This window comes from Poecilia reticulata, linkage group LG15 (assembly GCF_000633615.1).
Source record: "Poecilia reticulata strain Guanapo linkage group LG15, Guppy_female_1.0+MT, whole genome shotgun sequence".
NCBI classification, from domain to species: domain Eukaryota; kingdom Metazoa; phylum Chordata; class Actinopteri; order Cyprinodontiformes; family Poeciliidae; genus Poecilia; species Poecilia reticulata.
The window spans coordinates 23,483,744-23,495,946 of record NC_024345.1 but is presented as its reverse complement, the minus strand read 5'-3'; the positions used below and the strand labels follow the sequence as shown (position 1 = coordinate 23,495,946).

General features: G+C 41.1%; 1 protein-coding gene across 1 annotated transcript in view; it reads left to right on the top strand.

The window, feature by feature from the left end:
- The first annotated feature begins 9,760 nt into the window (after window positions 1–9,760).
- kndc1 (kinase non-catalytic C-lobe domain containing 1) overlaps window positions 9,761–12,203 on the top strand; it is a 45,171-nt gene continuing 42,728 nt past the window's right edge. The window contains exon 1 of the mRNA XM_017308827.1: window positions 9,761–10,276. Within this exon, the coding sequence (XP_017164316.1) occupies window positions 10,172–10,276 (105 nt within the window). The 5' untranslated portion in view covers window positions 9,761–10,171. The remainder of the gene's footprint in view (window positions 10,277–12,203) is intronic.

The following is a 12,203-nucleotide window of genomic DNA, read 5'->3' as shown; positions in this document are numbered from 1 at the left end:
CGCTGCTCGGTGAGTGCATGTTTGCGTGTTGTGCGTCCACAGACCTTGTCTGTGCTTTTCCTCGTGTGCACACATCCCAACGCCGATGAGACAGGGGTGTCTTCTGTGTCTCACTAATCGCACCCAGATTTGACAGGCCATGAAACGCCCGAGTACATTTTTAACATGCTGCTGGATTCTTTATTTTTTATGCCCAAGGCCATCCCTCGCCCTCCTCTGCCTCCCAATCATCAGATTATCCATCTGATTGAAAGCTGTGTGAAGTATCAGACCACAGCCCTCACTGCTCGTCTACTGAGAAGATGCTGAGTAAACAAAAGCACCAAAAGGGTTTTTTTTAGAAGGTAAGTTCACCAACTGTTATCTTAAGAAAACTCAAAACTTTACTGAAGTGATGTGATGGGGATGTATAAGTTGGTTTATCCACAAAAACAACAGCAGCTTAAAGAAAGATGTTGTTTCGCCATCTGCTGGGACGGCTGCTCTGTCATGGCCCCTGGTTTTGCAACATTCTGGCATGTTTCAGAAACAACCAGCCAGATTTTTAATACACATTACAGCCCGAAATCTCTACATATTTATAACCCAACAGAAAGTTGTGCATTATTGTGAAGAAGAAAGGAAATGATATACGGTTGTCAAAAACTTTTACGAAGAAAATTCTGAAGTTTTGTTTGCACATGTGATTATTCTAATTTCCCTAATTAAAATCCAGTCTTAATTTCCTTTTACTGTCACTCAGAAAATAGTTAACTACCCATTTTTAAGTGTCCCTTCATTATGGAGAGAACTAAATGTTTCCATTCTGCAGGACAAAGTGTTCATTTATTTGTTTCTTAAATAAAATCTGATGTTTTCAGTATTATAAAGCCTAAAAATATTCATCCTGAGTTCTTTAATTTCACATCAAAACCCTTTTGTATCTATCATATGTTTCAACTTCTTGGTTTCCAGCAGTCAAGAGGGGTTTATGGCTCCAGACAGATTGCCTTGTAGTCAGAAATGGCTCTTCGACCTGAAAGGTTTTCTGACTCCTGACCCGCCCTGACTGTCTGGGCAGAGAGAGAATCCATCAGAGAATCAGCCGAGAGGCCCGTGTTAACAAGTTCTGAAGAGATCCACAGCTCAGCAGGGACAACCTGTTAACGCGGCGACAATTTGTGGTGTAGAAAACAAATCTGGCCTTTATTGGCAACAGGAGAGTCACTGCTACAAGAAAGCCTTAAAAAGGCAACAAACCATGTAGGGGACACAAAACATCTGGAAGGAATCAAAACCAAACTGACGCTGCTCCTCTAAGACTGTTCACCTCCTGCTGGTTTTAGACGAGTTTCAGCTCCAACACAACTGATTCATATGACCCAACTATCGCTTCAGTACGACAAAGTTCTGCAGAGGCCTGCTGGTGTGTTGAACCAGGAACTGGAGAACTAAAATACTCAGGAATGACTTTGGGCACCAATGCCAGTAAAACATGGTAGCGGCTGCATCATGCTGTGGAGAGGATTTCCTCCAACCGGGTCAGGAAACGAGTTGATTTGAAGAAACTGCTCAGAGGGCAGGAATTCACCTTCTAGCTGGAACACAGCTTCAAACATACACCCAGAACCACCACAGTGAGATGGCCAAGTCAAAGTCCAGGTCTAATTTCAAATGAGAATCTGTGGTAAGAACACAAACACAGGCGTCCAGAGGAGTTCTCCATCCAGGCCTGCTGGGCTTCTTGTTGCAAACAAATGTTCTGTAGATGTGCAAAGTTTGAGACATGCATCCAATGACAGCTCGTTCAATTACTGACTCCAAACCGTTCAGGTTTTATAGATAACTTAGTAAACATCTCATCTCTTCCACTTCAGAATTATGTTCTACTTTGCGTTGATCTACATCTCAGGATTCCAGAAAATACATAGAAGTTTGTGGTTGAAATATGACAAAATGTGAAAAGGGTGTGAATACTTCTGAGAGGCGCAGTGTTGGTGTTTATAAAACAGTTAAATGTGACGTTTATTTAGCCACGTAAAGACGACAAACGGCGTTGAATCTTCCTTACAAAAACCCTTCATCTGATGAAGGCTGGGATTGTTGTTCCCATGTCTGATCTCTCACATCCCATGTCATCCTGACTCCATATGCCTCTGGCTCCCTCGCTCTCCTCCCTCTCCTCATGTGTTAAGTAGTTCTGTCTCCCATCAATAACCCAGCCTGCTCCTCCGGCTCCGATCTTGGCAGACAAGACTTGTGACAGAGGGCTGTGATCGTCATGCTAATGCTGTCCTTGACTTAAATAACATGCTCGAGACTCGCAGGGTGGGAGAGCGAGTGCTGAGTGGCAGAGAGGACGGGGCGGGTGGCGGTGTGTGTGTGTGTGGGTGTGTGTGTGCAGGAGGTGAAGGCAGGATTGGAATTTGAGGCTCAGTGGATGAAGGAAGACGAGGGAGGAAGGTTTGGAAGATCAAAGAGAAAGAGAGGACAGGAAGAGGTGGGCAAAGCTGCTTATGAGATATCATCATTTAATTTCTAGAAAGCAGTTTTTCTAATGTATGCGTGTGTGTGTGTGTGTGTGTGTGTGTGTGTGTGTGCGTGCGTGCGTGCGTGCGTGCGTGCGTGCGTGCGTGCGTGCGTGCGCGCGTGCGTGTGTGTGTGTGTGTGTGTCCCAGAAATGGCTTCAGCTGTGTGTGACTGAAATGTGTATCCAAACCTGCTGCAGGATCTGAATGTGTCACCAGTTTAACACCATCATAACATTTACTGAGGAAATGACAACAGTCTGATTAAAGCAGGGTGTCGACTCCACTATCCTGCACACGTTAGGAACAATGATTAGGTGTTATTTGGTGATGAATCAACTGTGAAGCATGGTGATTTGTCACAGTTTGTCAGTCGAGGTTGTAAATTGGTTCAAACATCCAAACAGGATTTTTATTTTGTATTTTTTGGTTTATTTGATCAGGAAAGCCGTGTTGGGCCCCAGTATGTCACCCCAGGCAGGAGATGCATTCCAGCCCGTTAATAACTCTCAGCAGCTCCTGAGAATCCTTCCTCTAAGCACCAGAGAATGATGAACAAATCTGCTAACCCGTTTCTCCTCACTCAGCCCTGTTCTTCCACTTCCCTCTGCCTTTCTGTCAGCACACCTGATGTCTGTTGTGTGACAATGTGAAGGCAGGTTCCTGTTTCTGAAAGAACAACTTGACGTCTCAGTGAGTGACATGCCCGAATATTCCCTTTAACTTGTTTTCCTGGGACAACCATGCTGCGCTGCTGAATTACTCCATGCTGGCAAAAATTGTAAAATGATGACAAAGACTATGAGTCAAGCTAGTGTGATTATTACTGAGCTCCTCGTCTCAAAGTCGTGTTCTGGGTTTGGTGAGAGCAATCAGCATCTAATCTGTGTTGTTTCATGTGTTTGCTCTCCTTCCTTCCCCACCAGCCTTTTTTTTGTGTGTTATTTATATCTTCTGCTGATGGTGATGCAACATTGTACAACAGGAAGAGTGCAAAGAATCACGTGACGGTTTTAACCCATCAATCTGGTGGATTACGGGAGCCGAAGAGGCCGTCACTCCACCGGGTTACGTAAAGACACCCAGCCGGGTGAGGAGAGGTGAGGCATGTTTCTGTCCATACCTCCCCACTGATCCTCCCAACTTCAGGGAAGAGAGAGAACTGGAAAGCTGGGAGGTGGGTGGCAAAGGACCAGGAGACAGGAAGCAGATCTGAGTGTGTTGAGGGAGGGAGAGGAGTGAAAGCTGCAGATTATGCTGAGGAAGTCTTTTGTTACGGCTTGTTAAATCCCACATGGCTGCTGATAACCGTCCACCTCTGCTGGTTTATTCTCTGCACTGAAGACATTTTTGTCAATGTTTTCTTAAATTTGGAGTAACAAAAAATGTACTATGGTTTTATTAGTCTCCTTCTGTCCATTGACTTCTGCTTATCTGACATTAGTTCTGGTCAGCCGGGTCCAACCAGTGAGACACGTCCAGAAGACCTTCAAAGTTTCATGATCTGCCCAGAAAGCTTGAAGGTCTAAAGGTGCAACATTTTACTTAAATGGAGGAAGAAATGTGGATATATTTTGCGGCACCTCAAGGTCACTTCTTGTTTGTGTGACATGAGACATTTAAAATGAATCAGACAAAAGAGAAAAGTATGGAAGCCAACAGCAAACCTTCTCCACGTGTAACTTTCTCCAGATGATTTTCTCAGGATAACTAGTTCATTTCCTGTTTTCTCAAAAAAACCACTTAATTAAGGTTTTCAATGTTAAACCTGATTTCATCCTTCAAATGCATGGAAATTAAGTTGCATGGATGCCGTTGTGGCAAACGTTTGAAGGATGGAATCAGGTGTAACACACACACCAATCATTTTGTGAGCTCGAAAAGACAAAGCTTGGTTTCTCAAGATTGAATTGTTATTTCAACAAAACCATTTGGAAAAAGTATATGTGGAAAGTGGGAAATTAGCTTGAGGAGACTACTGGGGAATAAACTTGTCATCTCGAGAAAACCTCTGTAAAAAGAGCAGAAAACATCTGCTCTCCACTTCTGTAGGAACAAAGAACTGTGGACATGTTTGGATGGAGCTTTGGGACAAGGATTATTTATATCTCTGAAGCTGCAACATTAATCTCCTCAAACAGTTATACGCATGTATGAACACAATGTAAATCCGTTTCCATCAAATAGCTTTGGAAGAAGATGGATTCTGTGTCCCAAATGTGCTGTCATGTGAAATAAGTGTTAAAGCAAAAAAAAAAAAAACCTGAAGAAGGCAGTTACACCGTAAAATGACTTCTGCATCGTACAGGGGCTGAAAGACCAAACAGAGAGAAGGAACCAAAACTCAAACAGCAAAATGACCATCGATAAAATCACTCAGAGGTACAGACTTTACATTTTGAAGGCAAATCCTGTGATCTGATGAAGCCAAAATGTAAATGTTTGATCATAATGACCACCATAATGACTAGAGGAAAGCAGGGAAGCTTGAAATCCTGAGAACCTCATGCCAACTGAGAAGGAAGGATGCTTTTGTTTCACTACAGGAATGACTGATCGATGGCACTAAGAAGAAAGGAAATACTGAAACAACGTCTCCTCACATTAACCTGCAGCTGAAGTTTGGGCACAAATGAATTGTCCAGTAAAAATGTTGGCCAGAGATGAACAGATGTATCCAAGCTACTGTTGTGGAAGGAAATCCAAAACTTCATAAGTACGTCTCACAAAGATCATTTCAAACGGCAGAATTCAAACGTATCCACAGAAAGACATCCTTCACGGTGACATTTCTGAATCAATGTTCACATATTAATTTTAGGTTGTAATAATAAGAATCAATCTTTCTCCCTCTGCAGAAGCCGTCTGTATCCAATAAGGCATAAGAGAAATATTCAGAAATAGTAAATGTGACAACCGTGTTGCAAAGATTGTATCAGGTATTTTTGCTCATGCAGGAGTGATTCATAAATAATCAAACTTTTTCCATCAAAAGCTTTGCAGAATGTTGAAAAGAATGTCTACTAAATTATTAGAAAAACAAGAAAAATCTCACTGTCCTTTTTGGTGTTTTAGCAGTTATATTGTTTTCCTTTCTCTCATGTTTTAAGCAGAACTTTTATTTAAATTTTCCACTTTCCATTTTTCCTATATGCTAATGAGCTTGGAAAGTGAATGTTCATGTATATCCAGCTGTTGATGCTTGGTAGTCATTCAGTTGCTATGATACCTCTGTTCATTTGCAGTATTTTGCAACATCACATGATGTAGTCCTAATGGTTTCCAAAGCAGAGGGAGTTTTATCAAATATTATGGTCTTAATTTACAGTCAGTTCAGAAAGTGGGACTTTCCAAAGTCTAACAGCTGTCTGAGAACAAAATCCAATTTAAAACTCTACATTCCCTTTAGGATGAGTTCAGAGTCTGCTCTTGAAAAATCAGCCTGTCACCACTTTTCTTTGTTTCTACCAGATGAGCTGTGGGAGTCTCAGGCTGCAAATGAACACTTGACTTTGGAAAGGCTTTAGAAATATGGTTAAATGTGCAGGAGTGAGACTCTGACATGTCGGACTATTTACAGAACTCCTCAGAGTTTTCCTCTGCGAGGTGAGGCAAGACATGACAAAAACTACTGCTGTTAACCTCCAACATGTGTAGAAACAGTGATGTAAAGAAGTCATTAGATGTACAAGGCGAGTAGCTTTAAGTCACAGTTAAAAAAAAGGAAATAGGAAATCTAGCAGGAGCTTTCCTGCCAGATTTCTGCTCTGGTTCTGCTCACTATCCAGGGACGCCATCTAGTGTTTAAAAGCAGGAACTTATTCTAATGAAGAAGACGCCCGGCTTTATGACTGACATCTGGAGCAAGACAGAGGTTAATAGTCAGGTTAATGCATCAGCTGGGTTGTTCATGAGTGTCTTTACTACGTACTTCTGGACTGATCTGGCAACCAGGTGACGTTATTAAATACAGGACACTTCTATTTCAACCGCCAGGCTATTTTTGACATATTGGCTTCCCCAAAAACTTATTGTTAGCCTGCTTTAAATGACCTATGTATGTAAAATAACAATATGTTTTATTGTCTCACTGTGGGAAAATGCAGGTGTGCCAGCAGCAAGATAAAACAGTGATGGACTAAATCAACAGTGTAAAAATATTTTTACCTTTTTTTTTGTCTGTCATCATAAGAAAAGATATTGTACAGTTCTTAAAAGTAGCATACTTGGATCAAAGAAATGTGTGACTGAGATTCTAAGACGTAGATATTTCTACATAGAAAACAGCAACAGACTATTTACAAGAAATTAAAATATTGCGCTAATATCAGCAGGGATGGAAATACTTAAAAAGTTCATTGGGAGCCATGATGGTTATAAATTTGACCAACTGCTGGGAGGGAAGATTTGCAATATTCAGGACGCTGGCTGCCCCTTCCTGCTCTGCTGGGCATATTTTTCTGATTTTCATCTCATTAACAATGAAGCAGCTCAAATAATTAGAGACGGGTGATTGAACTCCACCTCGAACGCATGTGAAAACAGAACATGACTTTGCTTCTTTCCTTTCTGTGACTGGTGGTTTTCCTCCTTTAGCTCTCATCTCTCTCTGCAGCAGCTCTGCAAGCGCTGAGTTTGTGCCGTTCCACCGTTTTCTCTGCTAGGCCTGATGAATATGCATCCCCTCCTTCCCTCTTGGCTTTCACGCCTGCATGTTTCTTCATACTCACAAACACACAGAGCACATTGCAGATGTTTGCACAACAAACATTCAGAAATCCTACAGACTCATTGGCTGGAAAGTCTGTCAGATGAAGAAAATGCCACCAGTTTGGTGGTAATTTTATAATCCTACAACTTTAGCATCGTGCAGAGCAATGATAGCAGGCAAAGTGATATTTTCAATTTTGTCAGAGATTGTAAATAGTTTTGAACATTTTGCTTCTTTTTACTGTGAAGAAATTTTTTTTCTGTGGGTTCTGTTCTCTATCCAGTATGACTGAGGTTTAGATATATTGCATTGAAGGTAAAAGTTTTTGCCTTCAGATGTTCAACCCTGCCAGAGGCCGACCCCAAAAGGTTTGTAACTCTAAACAGAAACGTGCAAGACATTTTTAAGATTTAAACTTAGAAAACTTGATCGTTTTCATTCACCTTTAACAACTATTTTCCCGTTGCAACATGAAAATAAGAACAACATCCTCTTACTCATCCTTATTGCATGAATGGTCTTGGACGTTGTAACTTTGTCAAGCATTTTCCGTCAACTAGAGCAACACAAAGAGAGGCGTATTTAATTTCTCTGGAACCCTTTCCCTGTAGTTTTGTCTCTCACTCTGCCACATCAGTAAGAAAGAAAAAACTCCCACGACAAAAGCATTCAATAAAAACTCTCCTTCATTAGCTTCAACTAGTGCTTCACCTTCAGAGATTCAGATGCTCATGGCAACAAGAAGCTCTGTGGTATTTGTAGATTAGCAGCTAATCCGTGTGAAGAATAAACCTTTTGAATCCATCCCTCTCCTGGCCACTTCATGCTGCCAACAAAAATCAAACCACGCTGCTTTGTTCTCAGTAATAAGTCATTGAGGGGAGACTCTAAAGTGTTTGTATGATCACAATCATTGTCTGGCTGCTAAAGGGAAAGTACTGACTGCTTTAATCTCAACATGACAAGGCTGAGCGGTCAACAAATCCAGCTGTGGCTCCCCGACGCGCGTTCAGAGACAGCCGTTCAGAGACGGCGGCCGCAGCGCCGCTGTAACTGCAGCCTCGTTCGCCCAGCACCAACCTGAGCGCCACTGGACCCCAAATGGGTTCTCTGTTATTTATTACACAGAACAAGCTGATACTTAAACTGAGCAAACAATTACGATGGATCAAATTCTGCTGGAACATGCACAATTTGACTGTCCAGAACTTGGAACTAAAAATAAGCATAGATCCAGAAAATACAGCAAGTCTAGGATGAAGACTGTTGACAGGTAAGATAAATGACATGGAAAAAGGGGTAAAACATAAGAATTTGAACATGAAATGACCAGACAACTGAGTCAGAGTATCTAGAAATGTACAGCTTCTGCACTGTGTTCCTGATCTGCTGGTGTCAGGATCCATCAGAAGAGGTCAAAGGTGGAACAAACAGCAGAAGTGATGGGCGGCTTGTGAGGTCTCAGCCAACAGGTGAGCTACAGGAGCTCAAACTGCTGAATACATTAATGCTAGTTCTAAAATAAATAATTATCAGAGTAGACAGTTTGCATCACAGTTTGCTGAGTCAGCAGAGACGGGTCAGTGGAACAAGATGGTTTGGTTTGATGAATCATGTGCTAATCTGTGTGTGTCGTTTATCACAGGTACACATGATGCACCGTTGATCTCATTTTAATGGAAGCAGTGTTTTGCTGTGGCCTCTTTCAGATTGTTTGGGTATAGAAGAGTTTGAGCTCTTGACTTGAACTCCAAATATTCCAGATTTTTCAATCCAGTGGTGAATCTGTGGGATTTGTAGGACAAACATGTCCAATCCATGGAGGAGATTATCACAGACCGAGGGTCAGCGACCGACGAGACAGTTTTGTGTTGGTGAGCCACAAAAGCAGCATTACTTCCTGAAGAAAACTTTAACATTTCTGAGTTTCAAAACTTTAATATTTTCAACTTTTGAAATTCAGAAATTTCAGGTTAAATCTCAGAAATTTTCCAGAATATTCTTTTTTTCTAGAAGAGCCACAAAAGCAACGCAAGTCTGAAACAAAACACGGAAATTTCCACGTTTGTTTTTTTTCCACCATTTCTGATCTTGAAATTTCTGACAATTTTTTTGGTCATAAATTCACTTCCCCTTTTTTTGTCTACAGTGGCCCTAATACGCCGTCATACATTAGATGTTAGTTAGACTATTAGTATTTTTTCTTCAGTTTTTTTTTTTTTAATTTATAGTAGGTGTATTTTGGGAAATGTTGCAGTAGAAATGATCTCTTTATAACCGAGCTGAATTTTTATTGTCAGATCAAACTTCCTAATAAATATCATCCAAACAAATACATGAGGGAACTATGATTAAGTAGAAAGTCTTTAGTGTTTTACATGTAAAAAATATGAGCAGTGAAAAAAACAACATATATGCGCACATTAATCAAACAACACCCCAAGCAGAGCATGATCACAGGGATAAGTGGAGATAATGTGGACTAAGTGATAAATATGAGTCACTCAAACTGGAGGCTACTGTGAGCGGGGGCGAAGAGCCAACTGTGGCATCCAGGCAGAAGCGTTCTCCACTCCGCCTCCTCTGGCTCCTGCACACGCAGGGAAAGATCCATCCGAGGCTCAGGATGAAACACAATGTTTCGCCTCGATTCTGAGGCGGTGCTGCAGCCGTGACAGCCTCAGAGTCCGGCTAGCGCCCCCGCCACCGGCAGCAGCAGCAGCAGCGCTGCAGGCGCACCGAGCGGACGCATTGCTGCACTTTACATCTTTCTGGGGTTGCTCATTTGGACGCCAGCGTCCCACAGAGACAGTCGACCGGCAGCGGGTGTTCGAGCTCCCTCTCAGAGGACGGTGTTGTCCTGAGAGCTCAGACATGCCATCTGTCTCTGCTGGAAGCGTCGCTGTCTGGGCTGCGATTCGCTGCGCTCCTTGAGGGAATCAAAGTTGGTGCAATGGAGACTTCCGGGAGTGATGCTGCTGTCACATACTTGGAGAAAGCTGATGAGAGAGATGGATATTATGATCTGGAGCATCTCCCTCCACTGCTGGAAGATGAGGTGAGGTTGTGGATTTGACTGGAATTGGTTTTTAAGGTGTGATGTTATTTACGACTAAATAACAAAAAAAAAGTATGTATGATACATCATGGATAAGTTAATTTATGTAAGTGAAACTCACATACATGAGTTAAAAACTGACTAATACAATTTAAGTGTTTATTTCTATTTTGGATATTATAATTTACAGTGAAAAAACAAAGATCAGAAATGATTTTTATGACCTACATAACCAAAGAGGAGGACTACTGACTTGACCAGAGGAGGCATTGCTAAAGATTCTGGCTATTTATACAGCATAATAATGCAAGCATGTTAATGGGAAGGAAGGAAAAATATGGCAGAAAAAAGGTCACAAGCAGCAAAGATAACCACCACATTGAGAAAACTGTTAGGCAAAGCGCTGTCAGGAGTTTGGTCGGGATCTGAGCTTCAAGAGCAGCGATGCACAGATGTTCCCAAGATATGGGCTGAAACTCCTAAACCTGTCAGTATCACAGGTGTCTGAAACCTCCCACTCATTTACATCAGGTGTTTGGAAGCAAAAAGGCATTTTAAACAAACCCAGCAGGGGTTTGGAAAACACCTTCCTGGTGTGTTTTTGAGCACTTCCTGTTCCCTCTGCTGACAAGCTTTATGGAGATGTTGATTTCATTTTCCAACACAACATGGCAGCTGTTCTCAGTACCAATACTTACGTTGATGGTCATGGCAATACTTAGCTTGATTGACCAGTAAACTGACCTGAACTCTACAGAAATTCAATAAATTATTGTACAGCAGAGAGTGAACAGCATGTAGACGAAGTATATAAACTACATAAATTGACATATTTTCTTGTACTTTTTAATTCACCTTATCTAATATTTCAATTGTCTGAAAACCAGAATTTTGGGGTTTCAGTAGCTGTGAGTTACACAGCATGTAACTGATTCAAATCTAAACTTTTTGTGTGAATTTAGAAACTACTTACAGCACATATGGGACAGTCTCTTGCTTCACATAAAATTGGCTTCAGCAGCCAGAAAGGACTGACATTTTACACCAAAGTCAAACACCTTCTTGTCCTCAAAAATCAGCAAGTATGCTAACGGTTACCAGTGTAAGCCATTAATATGTTTATTTCTGTTTTATGCAAACCCTTAAGGACAGCAGTAGGGATCAAACATTGTCATGTTTTTCCTGTCAAAGTGTTTCCTGTGTTTATTCAGGGCTAATGTTGGAACCAGCTCTATATGGGTTCAAGAAAGCAAGCCAGCTTAGGACTGCTTTATTTGTGGGGCTGTGTAATAATATCAATTTTGCGATATATAGCGATATTTTCTTTGCTAGAAAAAAATCTATATTCAACCACAAGTATCGTAACATCCAACTGTCACCTTGCTCACTCACTGCTTGCTTCGCCAGGAGAGTGATTAGGTCATCAGGCTTAGAGTGATTCCTTCAGATGTTAAGTGAAGGTTAAAAAGGTATCAAACTATTCAGAGCAGGTACTTGGTGCACTTTATTTACTTTACAAATGCATGTAAGCTACAGTTTGTACTGTTTCAATTAAAAGAAACATGTTTTCTCACCACTTTGTCCAGCTGTCGACTTTAAGTCTGTGTCCAACCAGAGCCAGGTATTGTGCAGTTGGTGCTTTTAATCAGTTTTCAGTTAAATTAATTCAATCCAACTCTATAACAGTCACAAAATGTCACTCTGTCTCTCTAAAATCTTTCAGAAAATCGCAAAAGTGTATTGAATTGTATCGTTTGCTGAATGTTGCAATATATATCGTATCATGAGCAGAATATCCTGTATCGTATCGTATCGTATCGTATTGTGAAATTATTGTATCACTATAGCCCTATTTATTTGGCTATTTAATCATCTCAACAGTAAAAGTTTGAAAATGCAACTTCTTTTAAATTTTTTTATTATTATT